The following is a 27,335-nucleotide window of genomic DNA, read 5'->3' as shown; positions in this document are numbered from 1 at the left end:
ATTTGACCATTGGCATTAGAAATGCTAATGTTGTATACGATCATCGCTCGTCTATGAAAGGCGTGCCATGAGATTAATTATTGAGATTGTATGCTAGATTAAGTGTTTACACAAGCCTAGGCGGCTTTGGATAGCAAGGGACCTATATTTTAAGTATGATCGGCCAAGGTGTGAATGCTTGGGACCTAATAGAGTGCTCTTCTTCTCCATTCTCTTGCTTCTTGCCTAATCCATTATATGCTCTTGTGTCTGTGTGAGTGTAGGTAGTGCTCCTACAACGATGGCAGCCATGAGAATCCCAGCAACCAACATTCAATGAGGTGAGTGACACACCCCCATTTGTATTTTGTGCGCAGGCCATGGTAGATTGGCTTCTCGGTTGAGTTGTTTGTGCTCCCAAGTGTGATTGGGTTTTTCCCCACGACATTTGGTCGTTCCTTGCACCTTTCCCTTGGCGTAAGGGCTCTCCATTCATCTTATTCACATAGTATACAAACCAGTAGTAGTGCACATAGCTATACATCAACTCAACAACATCTAATCCCTGCTTTAAACCCTTCTGAAATACTAGATAGCTCCTACAAATCCAAATTTCCCACATACAAAGTATATCTAAGCAGACTAAAAACCACATCAATTGCTCCCTCTAATCCAGTCAATTTTCCCATTAACTAGTCCTCCCAAGAACCCCCTAGACCTATGTTAGCACACACCCAATTGTCTATCTTGCTCCATAACCCACTGATGCAGGGCATCCCCAAAAAGCATGTTTACCATTCTCTACTGCTAATCCACACCTAGGACAAACCCCTGAGGTAAAGTTCCTTTGCACCAACTTGCAGCCAAGAGGGAGAGCCCACGTACATACTTTTCACAAAAGGTTTTGGGCTTTCAAAAATATTTTTTGACCCTAGAGCAATTTCCACCTCTTCTTCCAAGTACCCATGCTCCACCTTACCCTCCAAATTTTGTTGCAGTAGGCCACATTCAACTCACTCTTTATCATCTCCTCATACAGGCATTTAGTAGTCATCTTCACCAACTTGGCCCCATTTATCCATGCTTAATCCTGCAACCAACATGCCTCATTAAAAGCTGTAGAATTTCAACCCCTCCCCAACTCCTCCAACAGCTTCCAACAGCTTGTCTTGCCGCCTCCAGGTCTATTTGATGTATCCCAAACTCATTCCTTACTTGCCCCAAATCCTTCCACCCCACCTAAGACCCATCCCAACAACCTCCAATCCATTTCATTTCCTTGTTATTCAGCCTCCTGGCTATTTCTACATTTAGCTGGGCTAAAGGAGAGGTGAACTATGTGACCACCATATCCCTAAGCAAAACAAAGAATTATGTGTGACCCTTATACATCCTTTTCACTTCATTAGAGTCTTGAATTCTTAGTGGAGTGTGTGAGAATAGCTTTCCTCTCCAATCCCAGCCCCAATGGTACCAGACCCATCCGATTTTTCGAAAACCATAGAAATGGACTAGGTGGAGATATGGCCTCTTAATGCCTATTGCACATAGGTGTCCACTTCCCCTTACACTGTACATTAGACTCCTCTATCACCTCCCTTACCACTCTAGTCTAGTTGCCACTCTAGCCTTAGCATAAATCGGAAAATGCAGTTTTCCCAGCACTCCCAAGTCTTTGGGAATACTTACTTTCTCCCAAGCAAGCTAGGCTGAATATCCCCTGCTATCCCTGTTCCTTTCTCCAGATGAATCTCCTAATCGGAGCCATGATCCTGTTTCAATGGCATTTTCTAAAGTCCACCCCACTGGAAGTAAAAACATCACATATGCATTCAAAACTTAGTTTACAATAGGTCGGTATGAAAACTCTTGATTTCTTTATTCTCTTTCTATGTGACCCTAAGGCTCCAAGGCCTTTAACCTTAGTGTTAATTAATCTCTCGTTAAGCTCAAGGCTCTTTTGATTTACTAGTTTAACGTTATCCGATGAAGATGATAACCCAGCTAACCCTTATGATCTGCTTGAGATAGCTACGAGAGGCTTCCTCCTCACGATCTGAGGGCAAAAATGGTTGTCCCCAGTTCAAACCCAACATCCGGGCCTCACCACAGAAAACGAAAACCTTCTTCAAACCATGACTCCGCTAATTTGCCAGGTACAGCTCTACATCGTGATGCATGTGAAGTGGGGGTTCAATCTGACGCAATTTTCGCCCATAGATGGGAAGTGGGTTATGGCTTGCCCGCATTCACAACATCAAAGATTGCATTATCATGATAGCCATTGCAGAGCACTAACTACACTTCACTGTAGATCTTTTGATTTCTCCAACTGGCCTAGTTAGCTCATGGGCGACTAGTATGTGCTTGGTCTCAAGGGCTATTTTCAAGGTATTATGAGTTGATGTGGTATCAGTAGCCTTCTAGTAATTGTGGGGCAATGTAGGATATGTACTGTGCAGGAGTCACATTGATCTTGTAGAGTAGGTCTTGTGGAGGACAGTCCATTGATCTTGGGGTCGTGTAGTGTATTCACTGTACAGGAGGATTGCCTCATCATGCATTGATCCCAGGGCGATGGGAGTTTACTGTGCAGGACCATCCACGGATCTATGTAGGGCTTATACTGTGCAGGAGCTCCACTCATTATCCACTTGTCATGGGCATTTATCGTGATGGACGATCCACCCATTCTCTGTTGATCCGGATTCCATGTAATAAATTTGCAGGACAATTCACTCATTATCCATTGATTCCAGGGTTATGTATGGTATGGCTACCCACATGCAAGAGACGAGAAATTTAATCCCCAAGCAGTTTGTGTACATTTCTTTGGACCTAGGTATGTGAGAGAGTAAAAAAGAGATTTTCAACGTTTGACGTAAGGCCATCAGGGCCTATGAGATAAATGTTGCCAAGAGTAGGACCTCCAGTTTGCTAAGACTCTTGAGGCACATGGTCTGTGAAAGTGGCAGGGTGGGATCAAAAGGAGCAAATAGATACAGGAAGGGGCACATCAGCATGAACACCATGGATGACAGAGGGAGCAGTTTGGACAGCTTTAGGCAGGCTTTTACCATTGATAAGCAGCTCAGTATAGCATTGGCCAGGTGCCTAAGGCCTGGTTAATGGCTGGGAAAAATGGGGACATCGACTTTAGTTTGCTTGTTGTGTGTATCGAGATCCTAGTTCTTTTATTGCTGTCTCAATGAGCATGCCAATGTTTTAATTTTAAAATCAAGGGAAAAATGTGGTGGTTTGCCAAATAAAACTAGCCCATAGCAGCACTTGGGTCCTGGGATTCTTGATATATGGTAGCTTCTTTTGCATTGAGAGTAAACCTGAATGACATACAAGTTTGTGATATGATGGTTGAGTTTGCATGGTTTGTCTGACCCTCCTGTTGTATGTCCCCGCTTTTTCTAGTGCAGACTTCAAGAAATCTGAAAGTTTGTGGCTCGCTCCAACTCCTAGCAAAAGATGGGGGGAACTCTTCTTTCTGGGTTATACTCCCTTTTGGCTAGCGTTTTGCCTTGGCATCGTTGTACCATTCCGCTTGTATGAGGTTAGTATCAAGTAGAGAGTCTACCATGTCTTTTGTTTCTGCACGTGCACGTGTACACCATAGTAACAGGAGGAAACGGCCATTTCCTAGCAAAAAGTTGTGGATATTCCATTTCTTAGGAGGAGCATTTCTATTGCCGTTCCCCATTTCTTAATCTCAGTTGAGAATTTTCCCACAAGCTTACTTGGTAAATTTTGATTTTCCCCATCTCTAGTAAATAATTTATCCCTAGTTTCTCCACTATTTCTCTCAACTTTTTTCATCGTTTCTATTTATAGATACTATATAGTGTTAAACACATGCTGTTTCCTAGCCATTCCTAGTTCCAAGCCATTTCCGTGTGGAGACATCATCCGTTTCTAATGCATCATGCATACAACTATGGTGCGCACATGTGCGCGTGCACACACACACACACACACACACACACACACACACACACACACCCCTTACATACATATGTACACTCATATACACAGATACATCCATACACGTGCATGCTTGCAATTCTTGTTGTGTATAAGCTATTCAAAACTAAGGCACTCACCTGATTGCTCCCTTTCAGAAATTTGCAGAGCTAGAGTACTTTCTTCTGGGTCTCGTAGCGGCATTGCCATCTGTCCTTGTGCCTATTCTATATGTCGGAAAGGTGATTATTCCACTATTAAATACCCAAACAATTATTTTTTACTTGATTGTGTCTAAAGAGCAGCTCCTGTTGGCCTTTTGTGCATGTATAAATTCGTGCATCTTGCAAGTAAAGTTGAATTATGCTTTTTGTCATGGAAGTTTGTGCTTGGACAAAGAAAGTGTTGCATATCAACTATAGATTGTTGGTGTTGGACTCACACACTCACACACACACAAACCTGCACATTAGGGTTAGGTGCTTGGACAAAGAAAGTGTTGCATATCAACTATAGATTGTTGGAGTTAGACTCACACACTCACACACACAAACCTGCACATTAGGGTTAGGTGCAGGATGGAGAAGCTCACACACAAATGAGAGAGAGAGAGAGAGCCAAAAGTGTGGTAGCCACAAAATGCAAGTCAACCCTTGCATGTGTGTCACATCCATATAATATAGAAGTACAAAATATTATATGTAGAGTGTCCTTTCACACTTGATATCCAAGGGGAAAAACCACATGGGAAAAAGTACCCTTGGTTAAGCCCTGTTCACACAGAGCACTACCATAAGTGAGCATATGCCTACAAATCCCCCCTGCAGTGGAAGTGTGAACCTGTACAAGGTAGCATATCACTCTCTGTATGAGAGTAAGCCCAAAGCTTTGCGGAAAGCTTCAAACTTTTCTCGAGGGAAAGCCTTTGTGAATAGATCTGCAACACATTATCCTGTGTAGGGCAGTAAGATAAACTGATCTCCCTTGCATGTAACCTCTCTCTGACAAAGTGATAATGAATCTCAATGTGCTTGGTACATGCATGAAATACTGGATTTCGTGCCACGGCCGTAGCACTCTGCACTCACGAAGATCAGCCAATAATCTCCTCAACCATACACTATCTACTATAGATGTGAAGACTGCCCTGTACTCAGCCTCAAAAGTAGATGTGGCAACACTGGGTTGCTTTTTGCTCAACCAAGATATGCATGAACCAAGCTGCCCCCCTTGGGATAGAACAAACCAAGATCCAGGGTATCCTGAAGAAAACGGAAAATGCGTTTAACTGCTTGCCAATGCTTTGTGCCTGGGCTGTGCATGAATTCGCTCAACAAAGACACCCCAAAAGATATGTCTGGCCTCGTGTTACACAAGTAAATGAGACATCCCACTGCCTGGCTGTAAATGCCGGCCTCAAAAGGCTCTCCAATATCATGCATAGCAAGCCGTACACCTGGTTCTACTGGAGTAGAAATGGACTTACATTCATCCATGTGAAACCTTTTTAGCAAACTTTTTATGTACTTAGTTTGCTGGCATAACAATGCCATCATCTGTATGCATAAACTGTAAGCCAAGATAGTAGTGTAAAGGTCCTAAATCTAACATATCAAATTCAGGTTTCGAATTAGCTTTGAAATTTGAAATCTGTGCTTTGCACTCCAAGACTGGAGTATGGGCCTCTAAAGGTAACATTCCTGACTCTATCTCTAATGCTGGTTGTACCCAAGTCCTCTCTGGGACCATTTTCAGGTTACTAGGGATTCCTATGGGTTTTGGCTGCTCCATCAAGCGTAGATGGTCCTGGGTTATGGAAAAAGTCAAAGCCAAGTTCAAGCATTGGAATGATTATAACTCTACCCTAGCCTCTAGACTCTTTGTTTTGAAGCACTATATCCTTCCTACTGTCATATACTTCCTTGCTTGTTGGAGGCCTCCTGAGACACACCTTAGAGAGCTTGACAGGCTCACTGCTGACTTTCTTTGGGGTAACAGTGCCACCAATAATAAAATCCATAAGGTGGCATTAGAGAAGTGTACCCTGTCTAAAGATCAAGGAGGTCTTGGGCTTCTGGACATCAGAACCATGGCTGATAAACTGGCTTGCAAATGGATAGTTAGAAGTGTCTCCACCAGAGACTTCTGGACTTTTTTCATTCACAGAAACTGTGGGCGGTTTCATCATAGGAATCTTAAGGCCTGGGACAAATTTTCCCCCAATGAGATATTTATGTCCAATGCTCCATTTAAGGCTAAGGGTACTACTCTTGCTAACCAGTATTGGAATGCTTGGTTTAAGTATAAGAGTTTGGTGAGCTTAAAGGACAAGAAAGAGCTCCTCTACCTGTCCTATGATTCTATATGGTTCAGTAAATTTGTGCAGCCTATCTCTGATTCTCAGCTACGCAGAGGTCACAAGTTGTACAAACTTGGCTTTTGTAGTTGGAAGGACCTCTGGGTATCTAATCACTGGGCTGACCAGTATGACATCCTTAGCATTGCTAATGTCTCTCCTGCTTGTCTTAATCTTTTAATGGAAAGGTTAACACTTATATCTTCCATCTTCTCTTTGTTGATCCCTACCCCTCCTCAGCCTATTACCCAATTGGTCTGCTGGAACAACAGTAGCTCTCTCCTGCCTGTCCCGAACTTGTGCAGAGATAACTCTAAACTTATCCTCTTGCTCAATGATAAGTGGAACCTTAAGTGGAGTACTAGCCAATGAAGCTATAGGTTTAAGTCTATTTGGGCCTTCTCCCCTTCTGTTAAGCATTCTTGCTTTCTCTGGCTCATCCTCCATAAGGGGATCTGGACAGGTGCTCGTGCTGCCAAGATTGGTAAAGGTAATGGTTTGTGCCCCCGGTGTAATGCTGACATTGAAGACATTCCTCACATGTTTTTTCATTGCAGGTACAATGCTAAGTTTCTAAACCTTCTGTATACCTGTTTTAAGAGTATTCACCCCAACCCATTTTCTCCTAAAGAGGTTCTTTTGAGTGAATGTATGCACCTTGATTCCCCATTGTGGCATATGATCAGATGTCTGTTTCTCCATGAAATCTGGAAAGAAAGAAATGATTATGTCTTCTCTAATGGAGGGAGGAACCATATCTGGGCTTTAAAAGCTCACATTTCTAAAGTTGCTGTGCAGGTTACGGGGGAGATGAAGGATGCAGTGGAAGATTTTCAAAAGACTTTCCAAGAAGTCAAGCTTGGAAGATGGCAGACTTGGAAGTCTAGGCTCATGAAGATCTACTCAAGAGATCGACTGTCAATGATTGATGGAATCCTTTCCTCATAGTACAAGAATCTTGTTATTTTGTTAGAAAGCCCTCAGATGTTCCTATGCTGGACTATGTAAGCAGTTGTGCCCCTCGCAGAGCCTTTATCTCTGCTGTAGCTGTAACTTTTCTTTTCTTCTAATTTAAATCAAAGTTTCTACCAAAAAAAAAAAAGAAATCTGTGCTTTGCTAGTACGTGTAATGAGCATGTTATCTACATACAAGATGACTATGAGAATATCGGCACCGGTTTTCTTCACATACAATGTGCTTTCAGCTGGACTATTCACATAACCTTGGCTGGTTAGATGAGCATGTATTTTATCATACCAAGCTCTTGGAGCTTGCTTTAACCCATACAATGCTTTAACCCATACAATGCTCTTGGAGCTTGCTTTAACCCATACAATGCTTTGTGTAATATGCATACTTTATGTTCCTCACTAGGAACTACAAAACCAATGGGCTGATTTACATATACTTCCTCCTGTAAATCCCCATTTAAGAATGCAGTTTTGATGTCCAATTGATGCACTTTCCATCCTTTATGTGCAGCCAATGCAATCACTGATCTTATTGTGGTCATTCTCGAAGTAGGAGCAAAAGTCTCCTCATAATCTATTCCCTTTTTCTGGGAGTAGCCTTTAGCCACAAGTCTTGCTTTGTACCTGTCAATAGTACCATCAGACTTCCTTTTGACTTTGTACACCGACTTCGTTCCACTGACATGCTTGCCTTTAGGCAATTCCACAAGATCCCAAGTATTGTTCTTCATGATAGAAGAGATTTTAGCTTGCATTGCTTGCTCCCAATGCTCATTCTCATGTGCTTCTTCATAAGAAGGCGGCTTTTCTGAATCAAAGAGACCACCCATGGCTAATGCAGACTCCCCACCACGATGTATATTCAATGCATGGCTGGAAGTAGCCCTTATTCTACCTGTGAGTGGAGTTGCAAGTTTGCCATCTTGCAAAGTTTTCAGCAACCATCTTGGCATTGACTTGGCTGTGTCTATGGCTGTTTGCTCCTCCCTGACAAGATCTTCCACTTCTTCCATAGAAGGGGGCTGAATGGCTGGCTGTTCCACATGTTTTACATGAGGATTTTCTTGTGTAGGGGCTGGCTGATCTGAATCCCCCCTAATTGCAATGGGTAATAGTCCATCAAACATGTCCTGTATGCCTGTATCATTACTTTTATACAAGCTGTACATGGGATGTTCTGAATTTTCAGCAAATACCACATCTCTACTGACAAAAATCCTTGGTGTAGTTGGATTATAAAGACGGTATCCTTTGCTCTCATTGCTGTAGCTCACAAAAATGCATTTCATTGCTTTGTCATCTAGCTTTGTTCAGAGTTGTTCTGGCACACGTGCATATGCTAAACACCCAAATGTATGCATATAATCCACTGTTGGCTTTCGGCTATACCAAGCCTGAAATGGTGTTATGGTTTTCAAAGCTTTTGTTGGACACCTGTTAAGCACATGAGTTGCACACATTATAGCTTCCATCCAAAAATTGTGAGGCAACTTTTGTGCTTTCACCATGCATCTTGCCATCTCCATGAGAGATCTATTTTAGATCAGAAAACTTGTCAATGTGGGTGGAATATGCCTGGCATATACCCACAAATGATCTAATGTCATAAGCAGTCTGAGGTACTTCCCAGTTAACAATCTTGGCCACTTTAGCCGGATCAAGTCGAATGCCTTCGGCATTGATTATATATCCCAAGTAATGTACCTGGAACAGATAAAATTCTGACTTCTTTTCATTGACATAGAGCTCGTTGCTTTCTAGCAACTTAAGGACTTTCTCCACATCAATGTCATGCTGCTCAACTGTAGTTGAAAATATGAGTATGTCGTCCAAAAATATGAACACACACACTCCAATCAACTCCCGGAAAATACGCATCATCATGCGGTTAAATGTAGCTGGGGCGTTCGTCAAACCAAATGGCATGACCACAAATTCATAGTGGGCCCGTTCTGTACGGAAAGCTGTCTTGGGGATGTCCCCCTCAACAATCCGAACCTGGTGGTACCCACTCTTTGAATCTAATTTAGAGAACACCTTAGCTCCATTCAGCCTCTCGAGAATATAGTCAATTCGAGGCATCGGGAATCTGCTCTTGATAGTCAGCTTGTTGAGTGCACGATAATCGACACACAACCGAGAAGACCCATCTTTCTTCTTGACAAATAAGATCGGTGCTGCAAATGGCGACACGCTGGGGCGGATGAAGCCAGCTTGCAACAATTCTTGGAGTTGGCGGTCCAACTCCGATTCCATTGCCTTAGAAAGGCGTTACGGAAACTTGCTCGGGGGTTCCGAGCCTGGGAGGAGGTCAATCTTGTGATCCTCCGGTTTGGACGGGGGAAGCTGGGGAGGGAGACTGTCCCGAAGAAAAATCTTCTGGAACTTTTCATGGAGAACCGAGTACTTCTCGGAAGCACTGGCCACCGTCTGGGCTGTCTGGACGTAAATCATCGCACACTGTGCGCCTTTCCTGACTGCTCGCTTAGCCTGCAAGTGGCTTATGAGCGGAAAGTTTGGAATACCTGGCTCATACTTAATGGTCACCGGGGTGTTTGACACATTCCGGTCAATCTGGAATGTGTGCTTGTCCCACTTGACATCAGGAAGAAACTTGTGAAACCACTGGATACCCAAAATTATGTCTGCTCCTACAAGAGGGGCAACCATAAAGTCACGCACAAACTCTATGCCCTGAATCACTAATTTAGCACCTAGAGCTTCATACTTCACGCTCGTTGTCATACCTGTGCTAAAACCCTCAACTTGTTTGTCCACCGGAGTCAGCTCGAAACGGGCACGCCTAGCGGCCTCTTCCGTGATCACATCCTCCGTGCTGCCGCTGTCAAACAAGACAACGACTCTCTGGCCACCTATGTAGCCAAAGGACTTGAGCAATTCGTTGCGCTCATACTCCTGGTCATGGGCGCCCTTCTACTTATCTTCGAGCTCCCGGCTAATAATTGCTCCAACGGAAGCACCGGGGGTTAAAGAACTAGGGGTAGCCGCTGGGGTCTGTGTGGGAGCTGTGCTCACCACGGAAGCTGTGGAGGCGGCGGCGGCCTTTGGAGGCTTCTTCGGACAATCCCGAGAAGTATGTCCTTTTGTGTGACAAAAGTAACATCTACCCTCCTTCCTGTACTGAGCAAGCTCCTCAGCACTCAACTTGCCACCTGTCTTGCCTGCCTCCGCTTTCTGGTCTGGAGTAAGCTTAGACGCATTGTTCGAGTTCTTGGAGCCAGAGGCTCCCGGGCTCTGTCCTGGGGAAGACCCCGTCTGGTTCTGGCTTTTGCCCCCCGAGGCGTTAGCCTTGGGAGAAGCCGGCTGGGAAGTTTTGGGCTTGCCACCATTGTGTTTCATTTCTGCACTCTGCGCAAGCGAGAGTGCGTCCTCAAAGGTGGCTGGCCTAAACATACGCACCTCCCATTGGATTTGCGTGTCCAGGCCATACAAAAACTGCCCTTTCTTGTCCGAATCAGATAAGCCTAATTGTAGACACAAGGTCGAAATTTTATTGGCAAACTGAAGGACTGGTTGCGCGTTCTGACGCGCACCCCTGAACTCGTCTTCGAGTCGCTCAAGGTAGTGGGGCGGTAAAAACCGCTGCTTAAGGTCACGGACGAACTCGTCCCACCCATAAGCTGCCATACCTGATCTGGTGTGGGCATGAGCCCACTGAGTCCACAAGGAATGGCCTCACCTTCCAAGTACCAACCGGCTAAGATCACTTTGTCAATATCTGATTTCCTAACTGCGGCAAAGTAAGCTTCAAATTGATGTAACCATGAATACAGAGTAGTGGGATCGAGTTTACCATTATACTTACTGAAATTCATTTTCTCGGGAAAATGATTCGAGGGCGCCGCCGGTGTCAATCTGGCGTCCAAAGCTCGGAGGTAACACTCGTGTTCCACTCGTCGCATGGCGTCGTCTTCGCGTTGTCGAATCTCCAATGCGCGCATCTGCATCTCAAGCAAGGAGCTTGGCTGCGGCTGTGACCCCGCGAGAGGGTCCCTGTGATGAGGATCTGGTATCTGGGATACGGAAGGAGAGGGAGGAGGAGATGGAAAACGCGACGCTGGAGAGCGAGAACGCTCCTCCAGAGCCAAAATCCGCGCCTTCTGCTCATCCAACTTGGTTGTCTGGTCTGCGATTGCTCGCATCATCTGCTGGAACATGTCTTGTACACTCAAGCCGGGTGCCCTCGCTGGGCTGCCTGGTGCACTCTGATCCCATGGTTCTGGTTCTCTCTCGTTGCCGAAGTTCGCCATAGCGGGAAAATGCAATTCCTTTCCGGAACGCAATCTGACCATCCACTATCTGTGTGGGAGACTTCCGGAGGCTTCCGGAGGCTAAAAACCAACCGTCCTTCGAGGGACAGGAGTCACTCCGAAAAGGGGTAGTCCAACGGCGTCTAAAAACCAACCACACGAGCGAAAAAATTTTCTGGTTTTCTTTGCTGAATCTTTGTCCTTGAAGTGAGCTCTGATACCACTGTAATATGCGGAAGCTTCGGAGAAGGATCGGTACTTCAAAACTCAGAAATCAGCACTCTTTTCGCGACGGAATTAACGCACAAAACTGAAAGACGATGTGCAGAAAATAGAGAGAGAAGGGGGAGATGGAGAGGACACAGTATTGGGTCCCAATTACCCTCTGTAGGGCCCCCACCACGGATGGTGTATTTGCTTTATTAGAATGATGTAAATCTGAAAACAAATACTAAGTACTTGACCTTTTCTTGGCTGGAAAACCTGCCCTTGACCTTCAGTCCTTCACCCCTTTGCTTTAGCAATGTTCTTGGCTGTCCTGGCCCTTGTTTGCTTGGAGCACTTGGTGAATTATGAGATGAGTGAAATGATTTATGTCTTGGGTATTTATACCCTCTACTTTATGCAGTCGGCTGGCTTCAGGGAGCTCCACGACTGAATTTAATTATTAAAGTGTTTTCACACTATGTTAAACACTGTCCAGCCTGTGCATGCTTCTGGGGCAGGGCTACTGGGCATGCTGCGCAGAGGTGTGGGACAGCTCCCTACACCTGGCCGACTAGGTGGGTAGGGTACTAGACCTGGTCGGCGACCTGTCCAGCAGTAGTACAGTTGGCCGACAGCCCCTCCAGCCCAAGCCATGGCTGGTGGGCACAATGTGGGCCCTCCTGGCCCCTTGGGGATGGTTCTATACCTCCCCCATGCCCATTCTACAAGTGCAAATACAAATCCTCACACTGGGGTAGCCCTATGGGCTGGCCCCATCTCTACATGCAACCTACATGCCTACAGAGGCCTGGCATCCAGTTGCAAACGAGATACTCAGCACATCTGACATCATTCCAGAGGGAGACTCACAGCGCGGACTGGCACTGCTTCATGTGCAGGACAATGCACACCTGACCTCGGACGACTGAAATGGATCCCTGGCTGACTCGTCCCGGACTGGGCTCACATGGGACCAGTTCACCATCCCAGGTCCTGCACCTTCTGTACAGAAATGTCTACGTGGCATCCAAGTGCGGGATGCACGTGACAGGCAGCCTGTATGGGGTGCCCCATACATGCCCTACAGCCATGTAAAGGCTGTAATCTCCTGGAATCTGCCTTATTCTTGCCCTAGGGCTGTCCTACAGCCCCTCCATGGCTGGTGGGTTCAGCCTGGGCCTTCGTGGCCCCTTGTCCTAACCACTATCTACTCAGCGATCTGGCATCCGGTACCATACTAGATACACAGAACCACTGACATCATTCTAGAGGGAGACTCACAGCGCGGATTGGCACTGTTTCATGTGCAGGACAGTGCACACCTGACCTTGGGACTGGGCTCACATGGGACCAGCTTACCATCCCAGGTCCTGCACCTTCTGTACAAAAATGTCTACCAGCACCTTTGGACCGAGGTTCTCCAATAGAGCTTGGACTACCTGGCACCGAACGGGTGTTGCCGTGGAGAGAGTCCCTTATCAGATTTATCACAAAATACTTTACTTAAATCTGAAAATTCACTTACTTGTAGGTTGCAGATTGTAGACCAATACCCGAGGTATTCGTGTGTGTAGCTACTTGAGTGGGATACCAAGATGTAGCCACTTGAAGAAAGAAAACACCGCCTATGGAAAGGAGGTACAACCACCTGGCCACCAAGCAAGTGCAACTACCTTGAAGACGGTACAGCCACCTGTATGGAGAAGAGGAACAGCCTTGTTGGTGATGGAACGCGCAACTGCTATGCTGAGTAGGTAACCGCCTACTGGAGGGTGGCAGACAGCCGCCGGCAAGAGTGGTCAGCAGGCTGGTAAACAAGCACAGACACCTGCTGAGAGCACCGCCGCCTGAGAGAATGGGGAACTGTCGCCTGTTGGGTAGGAAGAAGCGCCTGGTTGTAGAGGAGGAGGAGAAGACACTGGCGCCTGCAGGAGGCAACGCTCAGCCTGCAAGAGATGGTATATGCCGGCTCCGAAGATAACGCACATGCGCCTACTGTGGTAGGCAGCGCAGCGTGTTTGGCTGCCTGTCTGGAGGCGCACAAACACACAGCTGCCTTCTAGGTCACCAAGCGAAGGGAAGGCAGCCTGCTGGTGATTCAACGCAGCCTGCTGGTGAACACGCACAGCTTGAAGAAACGATCGCCGGTTCTGTTTGATGGAGGTGGTGGCTTATTTTTAAAAAAAAAATTAGAGTGGAGTTAGAACCTTAGTGTTGGCTGGCTCCCCACGCTTGCATGTGGGCGGGCAGTTCTTTGGGGGTGTGGGTAGGTGACCATGCACCCACCCCCACACACACTTAAGTGGGGCTCCCCACCTTGGCCCCTAAGTGGGTGCCCACCCACTTTTAAGTGAGTGTGAACAAATGACCTTATAAAACAAAGGGTTAAAATATGAAATATTAAAACAACATGTGCAATATACTTACCACCTGTTCACATGCACCAAAACTCGTCAGAAGACAGAGCAGACTTCACGACTCACTGGCAGGCGTCCTCGCTCAATAAGTGACACGTCAAGCAGGCAAACACAAAAATACAAGTCATGCGAAAACAGTTTCAGACATGCAAAATATGAGTGCATGTGCAAATAGTATCATGGACATATCTCCCGTTCATGGAACAAGTACAAAATATCTGTCGGCACAAAAATGGCACGACGTAAAATATAAAACCTGGTCTTCCTATGGAGTGACAGTCCCATAGGTGTGGGAAATGGTTGTTAGGGTTAGGGTTTTGGAAGGCACATCAACAGGAGGCGTGAGAGAGAGAGAGAGGAACACGCTTGCTCATATATTGATAATGATAAAAAGGAGTACAATAGCCACATAAAAGATGTGACCTAAAATGTGTTCACATGGTCCGGCCATAAACTGTGCCAAGTGGACCAAACCACTTATAAATGAAACTAAGCTAAACTGGGGGAAAAAACCTCCACTAACTGAAGTAAAAAGTGTCCCAGTAACCTACTGATTATCACTAGCACTCCCCTGGGTGCATACATGGCATAAAACCCAACAAACCCCCCTGGAGTGATATGTGATCACTGTACATCATCCACCAAAAGGAAACAAATACAAAGCAGTGCGGAATGCTTCGAATTTCGGACGTGGTAGTGCCTTGGTGAAGATGTCTGCCACATTCTGATCTGTAGGGCAGTAAATCAGACTGATATCACCTGCCTGGAGTCTCTCTCGAACAAAGTGATAGTGAATCTCAATGTGTTTCGTGCGAGCATGAAACACAAGATTCTTGGCCACGGCAATGGCACTCTAACTACTATCAGTATAGATAGGTATAGGCTTCTCCACTTAAATATCCATATCAGTCATAAGACGACGCAGCCATACACACTCAACGGTAGGAGTGTAGGCTACTCTGTACTCTGCCTCACAAGACGAAGTGGCCACTGTGGTCTGTTTCTTGCTTAACCAAGAAATACATGAAGAGCCAAGAAAGAAACAATTTCCACTAGTGGAATGTCTGGTATCAAAATCACCAGCCCAATCTGAATCGCTGGAAGCATATAGCTGCATGTCATCCCCCTCAGGATAAAGCAATCCAAGAGACAAGGTACCTTGCAAATACCGAAATACACGCTTCACAGCTTGCCAATGTGACAATCGTGGGCTGTGCATCAATCTGCTCAACTGAGATACGGCATACTGAATATCTGGCCGTGTAGTACACAAGTAAATAAGGCACCCAACAGCCTGAGCATATAGTGGCATTAAATAAAATACTGTCATCTTGTAGTGACAGTTTCATCCCAGGCTCCATAGGAGTGCTGATAGGCTTGCAATCCTGAAATTTGAACTTCTCCAGAAGTTTAGCAACATACCGAGATTGCAACAACCCTCTGTTATCCTGCACAAACTGTATGCCCAAATAGTAGTGTACGAGCCCCAAATCAGACATGGCAAATGTCTGTTGCAGTATCTCTTTAAAAGCTGCAATTTTGTCATCATTTGATCCCATGAGCAAAAGATCATCTACATAAAGACTGATGACCAGCAGATCTTTCTCTTCTTTCTTTACATACAAAGTGGCTTCTGATGATGGACTGTTCACAAAGCCTTGAGTGAGCAGGAAAGCATCTACCTTTGCATACCAAGCTCGTGGAGCTTGTTTCAAACCATACAAGGCCTTTTTCAGCCTGCATACTTTCCCTTCATGACCATGTTCTGCAAAACCTATGGGCTGATGTACATAAACTTCCTCCTCGAGGTTCCGGACCAAATGGTCGGCCAATTGGTGACACTGAGTCATGCTTGAAACGGTGCAGAAGGATCTGTCCTCGAACCATTACTTCTGCTTCATCCACAATGTCTGGTTCTGCTTCCTTCGTCTTTGACCTCTGAAGGGGGTGGACCTGCATATGGCTTTAACCAACTGACATGAAATACATCGTGCATAGTCCAACTCGGAGGTAGCCTTAACTGCATAGACACCTCATTAATCTTTTTCCGGATGGGAAAAGATCCGAAGCTCCTGAAAGACAACTTTGGGCATCGCTTGCCCATCTGCTTCAATCTTTGATTCATAATCCGAAGATAAACCCAATCCCCTTCCGAAAACTTCATATCCCTTCGGTCTTTATTGGCCTGTCGAGTGTAGGCCTCTTGCACTCTAGCCAATCTGTCTTTTATTGACTCTAAGATCTCCTGGTAAGACTCCGTCACTCTGTTCGCCTCCGGTACTGAAGACGAAGTCTTGGTTAACAACGACTGGAAAGGTCTTCCAAACGCTGCCTCATATGGAGTCCTGCCAATAGATGAAGAAAAAGAGTCATTCAAAACAGCTTCAACTAAAGGCAAATACGATTCCCACTTACCTTGCTGATCATGGACATAACACTTCAGCACATCAAAGGCCAGCTGGTTGTATATCTCTGTCTGGCCGTTTGTCTGTGGGTGGAATGCACTGGAAAAATTCAACTTAGTACCAAAATTATGTGTGCTTCATGTCCTCTAGTCCTGTACCAACAAGATCAAGTCTAGTGGTCTGAATCGTAGACACTTGTCCCTTGCTGCCCAAAGCATCGGCCACTGGATTGGCCTTTCCTGGAAGGTACTCAATCATACCACTGAACTGTTGGAATATCTGACTCCAGCGGTGTTGTCGATCACTCCACTGTGCACTTGGCATCGTCTGAATCTAGCGCAATGCCTGATGGTCAGTGCGAACCTTGAAGTCACGGCCATACAGGAAATGTTTCCAATGTTTCAAGGCTTGTATTACTGCTAGGAGTTCACGATCATAAACCGAGTAGTTCTTCTTGGCGGGCAGTAACTTACGAGACATGTAAGCTACTGGATGAACATTTTGTTGTAAAACACCTCTGATTGCGATGTTACTCGCATCGGTGATCACTTGAAATGGTTCGTCCCATGAGGCAAGTGCTAAACAAGGCGCTTCTGACAAAGCCACCTTGAGGTTCTGGAATGTCTCCAACGCTCGTGGAGTCATTCGAATCTTTTGCCTTCTTGTCTTCACTCCCTTTAGCAGATCGGTGAGATCTGTCGAGAGGTCAGAAAACTTGTCGATGTGGGTGGAATATGCCTGGCATATACCCACAAATGATCTAATGTCGTAGGCTGTCTGAGGTACTTCCCAGTTGACAATCTCGGCCACTTTAGCCGGATCAAATCGAATGCCGTCAGTACTAATTATATATCCCAAGTAATGCACCTGGAACAGGTAAAATTCTGACTTCTTTTCATTGACGTAGAGCTCGTTGCTTTCCAGCAACTTGAGGACTTTCTCCACATCAATGTCATGCTTAGCTGAAAATATGAGTATGTCGTCCAGAAATATGAACACACTTTCCAATCAAATCCCGGAAAACACGCATCATCATGCGGTTAAATGTAGCTGGGGCGTTCGTCAAGCCAAATGGCATGACCACAAATTCATAGTGGGCCCGTTCCGTACGGAAGGCTGTCTTGGGGATGTCCCCCTCCACAATCCGCACCTGGTGGTACCCACTCTTTAAATCAAGTTTCGAGAACACCTTTGCTCCATTCAGCCTCTCGAGAATATAGTCCATTCGAGGCATCGGGAATCTGCTCTTGATAGTCAGCTTGTTGAGTCCACGATAATCGACACACAAACGGGAAGACCCATCCTTCTTCTTGACAAATAAGATCGGTGCTGCAAATGGCGACACGTTGGGGCGGATGAAGCCAGATTGCAACAATTCTTGGAGTTGGCAGTCCAACTCCGATTCCATTGCCTTGGAAAGGCGATACGGAAACTTGCTCGGGGGTTCCGAGCCTGGGAGGAGGTCAATCTTGTGGTCCTCCGGTCTGGACGGGGGGAGCTGGGGAGGGAGGCTGTCCTGAATAAAAATCTTCTGGAACTTTTCATGGAGAACCGAGTACTTCTCGGAAGTACTGGCCACCGTCTGGGCTGTCTGGATGTAAATCATCGCACACTGTGCGCCTTTCCTTACTGCTCGCTTAGCCTGCAAGTGGCTTATGAGTGGAAAGTTCAGAATTCTTGGCTCACACTTAATGGTCACTGGGGCGTTTGACACATTTCGATTGATCTGGAATGTGTGCTTGTCCCACTTGACATCCGGAAGAAACTTGTGGAACCATTGAATACCCAAAATTATGTCTGCTTCTACAAGAGAGGCAACCATAAAATCACGCACAAACTCTATGCCCTGAATAACTAACTTAGCACCTAGAACTTCATACTTGACGCTCGTTGTCATACCTGTGCTAAAACCCTCAACCTGTTTATCCACCGAAGTTAGCTCAAAACGGGCACGCCTAGTGGCCTGTTCCGTGATCACATCCTCCGTGCTGCCGCTATCAAACAAGACAACGACTCTCTGGCCACATATGTAGCCAAAGGACTTGAGCAATTCGTTGCGCTCATACTCCTGGTCATGGGCGCCCTTCTGCTTATCTTCGAGCTCCCGGCTAATAATTGCTCCAACTGAAGCACTTTGCCTCCCGAGGCGTTAGCCCTGGGAGAAGCCGGCTGGGAAGTCTTGGGCTTGCCACCATTATGTTTCATTTCTGCACTCTGCACAAGCGAGAGTGCGTCCTCAAAGGTGGCTGGCCTAAACATACGCACCTCCCATTGGATTTGCGTGTCCAGGCCATACAAAAACTGCTCTTTCTTGTCCGTATCAGATAAGCCTAATTGCAGACATAAAGTCAAAATTTTATTGGCAAACTGAAGGACTGGTTGCGCGTTCTGATGCGCTCCCCTGAACTCGTCTTCGAGTGGCTCAAGGTAGTGGGGCGGTAGAAACCGCTGCTTAAGGTCGCGGACGAACTCGTCCCACACATAAGCTGCCATACCTGCTCTGGTGTGGGCATGAGCCCACTGAATCCACCAAGGAATGGCCTCACCTTCCAAGTACCAACTGGCTAAGATCACTCTGTCAGTATCTGTTTGCCTAACTGCGGCAAAGTAAGCTTCAAATTGATGTAACCATGAATAAAGAGTTGTGGGATCGAGTTTACCATTATACTTACTGAAGTTCATTTTCTCGGGAAAATGATTCGAGAGCGCCGCCGGTATCAATCTGGCGTCCAAGGCTCTGAGGTAACGCTCGTGTTCCACGCGTCGCATGGCTTCGTCTTCTCGTTGTCGGATCTCCAATGCACACATCTGCAACTCAAGCAAAGAGCTTGGCTGCGGTTGTGACCCCACGAGAGGGTCCCTGTGTGTCGAGGATCTGGTATCTGGGATACGGAAGGAGAGGGAGGAGGAGATGGAAAACGCGACGCTGGAGAGCGGGTACGCTCCTCCAGAGCCAAGATCCGCGCCTTCTGCTCATCCAACTTGGCTGTCTGTTTTGCGATTGCTCGCATCATCTGCTGGAACATGTCTGTGACACTCAAGCCTGGTGCCCTAGCTGGGGTGCCTGGTGCACTCTGGTCCCATGGTTCTTGGTCTCTCTCGTCGTCGAAGCTCGACATAGTAGGAAAATGCAATTCCTTTCCGGAACGCAATCTGACCATCCACTATTTGCGTGGGAGACGTCCGAAGGCTTCCGGAGGCTAAAAACCAACCGTCCTTCGAGGGACAGGAGTCACTCCGAAAGGGGAAGTCCACCGGCGTCTAAAAACCAACCACACGAGCGAGAAAAAATTCTAGTTTCTTTGCTGAATCTTTGTACTTGAAGTAGGCTCTTTTCGCGACGGAAATTAACACACAAATTGAAAGGAGAAGTGTAGAAAATAGAGAGAGAGAGGGAGAGGTAGAGAGGACTCAGTATTGGGTCCCAATTACCCTCTGTAGGGCCCCCACCACGGATGGTGTATTTGCTTTATTAGAATGATGAGAAATCTGAAAGAAAATACAGCAATCTTGAACCTTTTCTTGGCTGGGAATACCCTGCCCTTGACCTGAATCCTTCACCCCTTTGCTTAGCACCCTCTTGGCTTTGTCTAGCCTCTTATGCTTGAGCTCTTGGTGGAGAATGAGATAAATGAATGGGATTGTGGCCTCCACTATTTATACTACTTCCCAACAGAGTCGGCCAGTAGATAAACAGGCAGCCAGCACAAATGTCCCACGACTGGTGAAAAATCAGCAATAAATGCTGAAAATATTCACATAAAATGCTGCCTTTTTTCCTTAAAAGGCTGGACATGATGCGCTTGCTTCTGATTGGCTGGACACAGCTTTTGCCCACAATCCAAGGGCTGGGCAGCCTGTATGGGGTGCCCCATACATGCCCTACAGCCATGTAAAGGCTGTAAACTCTTGGAATCTGCCTTATTCTTGCCCTAGGGCTGTCCTACAGCCCCTCCATGGCTGGTGGGTTCAGCCTGGGCCTTCGTGGCCCTCATGGGGGTGGTTCTACACCATTCCCATGCCCACACTCAGATCCAGGGTAGCCCTATGGGCTGGCCCCTTGTCCTAACCACTATATACTCAGCGATCTGGCATCCGGTACCATACGAGATACATAGAACCACTGACATCATTCTAGAGGGAGACTTACAGCGCGGACTGGCACTGTTTCATGTGCAGGACAGTGCACACCTGACCTTGGACTCATGTGCAGGACAATGCACACCTGACCTCGGACGACTGAGATGGATCCCTGGCTAACTCGTCCCGGACTGGGCTCACATGGGACCAGCTTACCATCCCAGGTCTTGCACCTTTTGTAGAGAAATGTTTACATGGCATCCAAGTGCGGGATGCACGTGACATTACATGCCCAAAACGAGCATGCCATAGCTCTGCATCATGCATAGCAGGAGTGTGGGCAGCCACTGTATTTGCATCATAAGTACGCTTGTCATAGCTGTCCATCTTATACAAGCCTTTGTATCGTGTTCCAGAAGTGACTATTTCATAACCCTTTGATGGGTCTTTTACCAAATACTTTCCATCTTCAAATTCAACCTTTAAATCTTGGTCGTTTGTGGCTGAGACGGAGAGCAGATTTTTCTTTATCCCTGGAACATACAATACATTTTTCATACATATATTGGCACCATTGGCTGCAATAAGTATGACATTGCCAATTCCCTTTACTGGATATGTGGTATGATGTGCACATGATAGAGTGCGGCCATTTGAAGCATAAACCAAGTGCTGAAATACATCTTTGCATGAAGTGATGTGGCTCGAAGCACCACTATCAAAATACCATGATACATCCTGTCTGTCAAATGCAATGCAAGACATATCATTGTCTGAAGCACTTGGTGTGTCACTAGTGCATGTGACCAAAAAAGTGTACTCTTCCTGAATTACATTAGCTGATTGCTGTGCTTTGTCATTAGAAGAGTCTGCTACTGCATTGCCTGCTTCTTTCCTTTTCTCTTTTGCAATCCGCTTTCTACATTCACTGATGTAGTGTCCAGGCTTATGGCAGTAGTGACATTTGCCCTTCTTTTTGGGCTTGTTTGCATCCCCTTTGTCAGACTTTTCACCACCAAAAGAGGGCTGTCCATGACCAGCCTTGCTAGACTGTTGTCCCCCATGCTTAAAGCTCTTTGCTTTACCCTTATCCTTGGCTGTAAATGCCTTGTCTCCACCACGGTTGCTCGATAAGTTTTCTCTTGTTTGCTCTTCCTGCAAGAGTAGACCCACCAGCTCTTCAAAAGTGACGGGATCACCACCTCCTCTCATAGAGAGGTTGAGAGAGGTGTGAAAGCCCAAGTAGGAAGGTGGTAAAGAATGAAGAGTGTTGGTGACCAGCTGTCTGTCTGGGATAATCTCATCAATGTTGAGCAATTGTTCCTGCAAATCTTTCACTTTGGTGAGATGATCTGCCATGGAGTCACCCTCATCCATAGAAAGAAGATCCAATTGCCTCTTCAAGTAGGCAACTCTTGCCTCGTTGCGTACCTGATACATTGCTTCCAATGTGTCCCATGCAAGCTTCGATGGCTTGCAAGAACGAATGTGCGGAATAATAGTCCTGTTCAGTGAAAGGGCTATCAATGACATGGCTTGTGCATCCCTAGAGTCCCATCTCTTCTGCTCTTGTGTGGGAGCAGGTTCTACTTCAGGAGCTCTTTGAGCACCTTCCCTTTGAGGCGTGGTTGGCTGTATGGTAAGTGGGCGTGTGTCACCACCACACATGATGCCCCAAAGCCCTTTGGCTACCAGCAAATTACGGATCATGAAACTCCAGAGGGAGTAGTTAGATCCATCCAACTTGTCCTCCTGGGTGAGCACACCAAATACATCTGTAGCATTTTGAGCCATGTCAACAAAATATACCTGCAAGCAAACCAAGCACCAATGTGCACTGCCAGGCAACCAAATGTCCTGTGCGAATGTTTGCCTGCAAACTGAAGCAAGTGTAAACCTGCACCAAATTGTCCAATTACACACAATGTGTATACATCTGCGACAAATCACAGGTGTAATGCCCAATTACATGCTCCAATCCGAAAAGCCCCAATTTTTATGCACTCCAATCGCTTCAATGTGCAGTTAATTGGCCAATTTTCACAAAAGTCCCAAATTTCTGCAATTGAAAGAGGCTCAATTTGCTGATTTTGACCTCAATTTGGAAAACCCCCAAATTCCAACCCAAACAGCATGAATGACACCACCTGCAATTTTTTTGGCAAAGGGGAATCTTGGCAAACCCCAAAAGATTGCTAAACCTGCACCAGAATGCCTGCAAACTTTTTTTTTCTTGTTTATTGTGTTATTTTCTGAAATAAAAGTACCTGCAGGCCAGTACGCGGATGGCATAGTACGGAATGGGCGCTGGCGTCAGTCGGCCAGGTACAGGCGGCACCGTGAGCTGGCTAGCTGGTGTGACCACCTGCAGACGGAGGCGTAGGCGCTAGGCGCGAACAGTAGATGGAGGCAGTAGGCGCAGGGCGAGCACGGAGGTGTAGACAGAGGCCGCAGGCAAGCCGCCTGTGCGGAAGGCCGAAACGGGCGGCGGCGTGGGAGCAGCAAGCGGGCCGGCCGAGGAAGCTGAGCCGCTGACGGAGTGAGCCAGTTGGGAGGCGCAGGGCAGCGGCGGCGGTGGTGCCTGCAGCACTAGTGCCACTGGCCGGGAGGCGCTGAGAGGCGGCGGTGGTGCTGGTTGCACTAGTGCCACTGGTCGGGCTGGGCAGAAGAGGCGAACAGCTCTGTTGACGGAAGGTCACAGGCGACGGATGGACTAGCTCCGTCGACGGAATTCTACAGGCGACGGACGGAATTTTGTAGGCGACGGATAGAACTGTGCAAGCGACAGAATTTCGTAGTTTTGGACGGAAACTCAGAGTTTGCTGCAGATTGTAGGGATAGAACTCCACAGGCAGCCCCCAGCTCTGATACCAATTGTTGGTGTTTGACTCACAAACTCACACACACACAAACCTGCACATTAGGGTTAGGTGCAGGATGGAGCAGCTCACACAGAAATGAGAGAGAGAGAGAGAGAGAGCCAAAAGTGTGGTAGCCACAAAATGCAAGTCAACCCTTGCATGTGTGTCATATCCATATAATATAGAAGTACAAAATATTATATGTAGAAAGAAAGAAAGAAAGAAAGTTATATTAACGTCCACGGGAGGCCGAATCCGACCTATGGGACAGATAAGGTACATCCATTTACATTCCACTCTGGGTATCGATGCCAAAGAGGCATAAAACTGAAAAAAAAAAACTCAAAATGAACTCTTAAGACTCTTAAGAGTTTAAATTACAATGGGTTCTATTGCATCTAGTTCGAAATTGAGGTTCAAAATAAAAATAGCTATATTTCATCCATGGATGGATTTGTTCTTGAGGGGGGTGGGGTACGGAATTCTTTAATGATTGCTTGTCCTCCTCTGTATATTGCCCATTTGACATTCTTTCTTGCTTCTTTAACTTTATTCAGCTCTGCCGATCTGTTCTTGAGTTGTAGCGGGGTGAGTTCATCAGCTATCCATACCTTTGTCCCTTGGAGAGACCTTGTTTGCTTCATCACTGCTATTTTCTCATTGTTGTCCATGTAGGAGACTTTTGCCTGTGTACCCTTTACTATAATAGAGATAGGGTCTCCTAAGTCCACGAAGGGGACTACTTTGCTCAGTTGTGCTGTAAGTACATCTGTATCTAATATGTAGTCTTCTCGAAGCTCTTGAGCTATGTCTGCCCTATCCTAGCCTTGAGGAAGACCATTGACTCTGATTACCTTTTTGTTACTTTCCATTCGTTCCTTTTCTTTGACCGCTGATATGACTTCTTTAACAAAATCTAGTGAGTTAACTGAATTTACCTTTGAAATATGTTTTTTTGTTTCTGTTTGTAGTGTTGTAGGTATGGGTCCTTCTTGTGCTTCCTCTTTCTTCGTCTTCATAGCTTGCACTTGCACTTTCAGTTCATTGATTTGTTCATCTTTCTTGATAGTCTCGTGTTTCAGTGCTGCTAATTCTCCCTGGAGTTTCTTCAGTTCTTGCATGAGGTAGGCTTCCCATGGTGTCGGCTTGCTCACGGGTGGAGGAATGGGTGGTAATCGTTGTGAAGCGGTGACTGAGGCAAAAGACTTCTTACTTTCCATGTGTTGCTGCCGATAAAGGAGAGGGCTGTTGGTGGAACGAGTCCCGCCTCAAGGGTACCCTCTCCCCTTTGGGGGAGACTTAGAAAATGCGACCTACAAGATGCTCAGCTACAGGTTTAGGGGAGAGTTATGTTGCTGCCTTGGGGGCTTGAGCAAGGGTGGGTGGGTGGATGGGTGGGTGGGTGGGTGCGTGGGTGGGTGGGGAATGGGTTGCAGAGAGAGAGAGAGAAGGCGGGTGGGAAGAGAAGCAAAAGGGTGGGGAAAGGGGCGCAGAGGTGCAGCCGGGCGAAATGCAGAGAGAGAAGCGAAGAGAGAGAAGGCGGGTGGGAAGAGAGAAGCGAAGCGGGTGGGAAGAGAAAGGGGGGCGAGGCGAAGGGAAAGGGGGCACAGAGGTGCAGGCGGGCGAAATGCAGGCAGAGAGAGAGAGAGAGAGAGAGAGAGAGAGGGCGGAGAGTGAAGTGACGGGCGAACAGTGAGAGAGGGGGCGGAGAGTGAAGCGACGGGCACAGGAGGCGACACAGAGTGTCCTTTCACACTTGATATCCAAGGGGAAAAACCACATTGGAAAAAGTGCCCTTGGTTAAGCCCTGTTCACACATAGCACTACCATAAGTGAGCATATGCCTACATAGATATTATGGGAGACGTACAGCTTTGCACTTTTGTGGTTGATCTCTATGGCAAAGAAAAGAATTCAATGTGATCTCTGTAACGATTGCTTTGAAGTGCACCTGCAATAGAAGCTACACGGTTGTTGGGCATTCGAAGCCTTGTGTGAGTGTGTGTGTCTCGTGTATGAGTCATCTTATGTGTGTGTGTGTGTGTAACCTTATTTATGTGTTTGTGTGTGGACACTTGCTGAGGTGTGACTATCCCATTATATCTGGATAAGATAAGTGTGACATGTGTCGTGTGTATTTGCGAGTGTGATTAAAAAGATAAGGCCTATGCCTATAAAAGCATTGTACTTGATGAGCTTCATCACATCAATCAAATCCCTATCATTTTTAGAGCTTTGTTCTCTCTCATCTCTCTATCTCTCTCCCATGGCTCACCATTTTTAACAAACTCAAGTCTCAATGATGAGATTCATATGATAAATCGTGCGGTACCATGGCCTTCAGATTCTTAAAGTGTACAGTTTGGCAGCTACATGGATGAGGTAAGTGCAATTTAGAGAGGACGATGGGCAAAAGATTTGAGATCCTGTGTATTTAGATAGTTGTGTGTTATTCATAAGTATGCATAGTTAAAAGCTCAGGCTAGGGCTGAAAGTAAGCTGTAAGTTGTATTGCTGTGTGTAAGTATATCTGGTCCATATTATGTGTTGCTGATGCTTTCTGTCTGTAACTTTTGTGTGTGGGTTTGTTTATCAGGGGGATCTCGGGAAGTCTTTGTGCAATCGCTACTGGGTTAAGGTTAGTGGAACCTAAATCTTTCCTTTTGATTGGAAATATGCTGTAATGAACCTGTCGATTCTGTTGTTTTTAACCAGTATTACCATGATGCATTGGCAGGCCTCCTTGTGGATCGCAATCTTTAGCTATGTTGGGAATTTCTTCTGGACACACTACTTCTTCACAGTCCTGGGTGCTTCTTATACATTTCCATCTTGGAGGTTTAACAATGTCTGGTTCTAAACCTCATTTGGGCTCACATACAAGCTTTCTTAAAAAAAAAGAATTCTGATTATGTGGTAAATTTATCTTTATGGGTAGTATTTTACTATGGGCAAATAGTTTACAAGTTATATAAAGAGAATTTCTCAAAATGTTACTGTATGATGGGATACTTTTATTTTTGTTTGAAGATTAATTAGACAAATGCTACATATGTGGACTAGTTGAAAGAAAGGAGCTAGTGTCTGAAGAGGACGACTCTTTGATGGGCTTCACAATCAACATTTCAGAGAAGGGTTTGCTCTAGATCTCTTGACCCACACTTGTGAACCCCTTGATCTTAATGCACATTCAACATCCTCTAGGCCCTTTTGATCCTCACATTTGTGTTGCCATACTTGAGATTGATTACTCTTGACATGGAAAAGTGGCATGAGAAAGTTGGTTTGGAATTCACAACCCATGGCTTTTGGTGCTGCTCCTTTGAAGTAGTTTTTTCTTTATATTGAGTGTGACATGAAACCGGCTTTAGTGGCGTGGTCTAGAACATAGTCATCTCTCACTAGAGAGAACATAGTCATCTCACAGTTGTGTAGTATAGCCCCTTGGAGGATCATCCTCCCTTGGAACCGTTGCCTTAAAGTCTTTCCTTGTATGCCCCAAGTGGCATCCGACTCACAGGACTGCCATTTCCCTTGGGTCTTGTGCACCAACCAACCTCCTGGGAACTTGTTCCATGTCTTGTGTTACTCTCCTTGGACTGTGCACCTTCATCTGGGACACCATCAAACGTTTAGCCTTGTTGAGCCTGATGTTGAAACAATGTTGCCTAGTCCCCACACCACCAAAAGATCAAGACATGGGCGATGGTTTCATCCATGTGCGATGCAGTAAGGCTAGGTGACACATGGGCAACAACAATATCTTAGAACCAGCCTAAAGCTCTGATAGGGAGGGTCTTACCACTTGCCTTGTA

General features: G+C 46.2%; 1 protein-coding gene across 1 annotated transcript in view; it reads left to right on the top strand.

Annotated features, from left to right (window-relative positions):
- Window positions 1-1,841: 1,841 nt before the first annotated feature.
- The window catches only part of LOC147622650 (cycloeucalenol cycloisomerase-like), a 44,033-nt gene continuing 18,539 nt past the window's right edge, over window positions 1,842-27,335 (top strand). The window contains exons 1-5 of the mRNA XM_086822195.1: window positions 1,842-2,135; window positions 3,411-3,544; window positions 4,110-4,193; window positions 26,117-26,158; window positions 26,258-26,368. Coding sequence (XP_086678321.1) covers window positions 2,048-2,135; window positions 3,411-3,544; window positions 4,110-4,193; window positions 26,117-26,158; window positions 26,258-26,368 — 459 coding nt within the window. The 5' untranslated portion in view covers window positions 1,842-2,047. The remainder of the gene's footprint in view (window positions 2,136-3,410; window positions 3,545-4,109; window positions 4,194-26,116; window positions 26,159-26,257; window positions 26,369-27,335) is intronic.

This window comes from Cibotium barometz, chromosome 28, assembly GCF_041138505.1.
Source record: "Cibotium barometz isolate CiBa-2024 chromosome 28, ASM4113850v1, whole genome shotgun sequence".
NCBI classification, from domain to species: domain Eukaryota; kingdom Viridiplantae; phylum Streptophyta; class Polypodiopsida; order Cyatheales; family Cibotiaceae; genus Cibotium; species Cibotium barometz.
The sequence above is the reverse complement of the archived record's forward strand: the minus strand, read 5'-3'. Positions and strand labels throughout refer to the sequence as shown.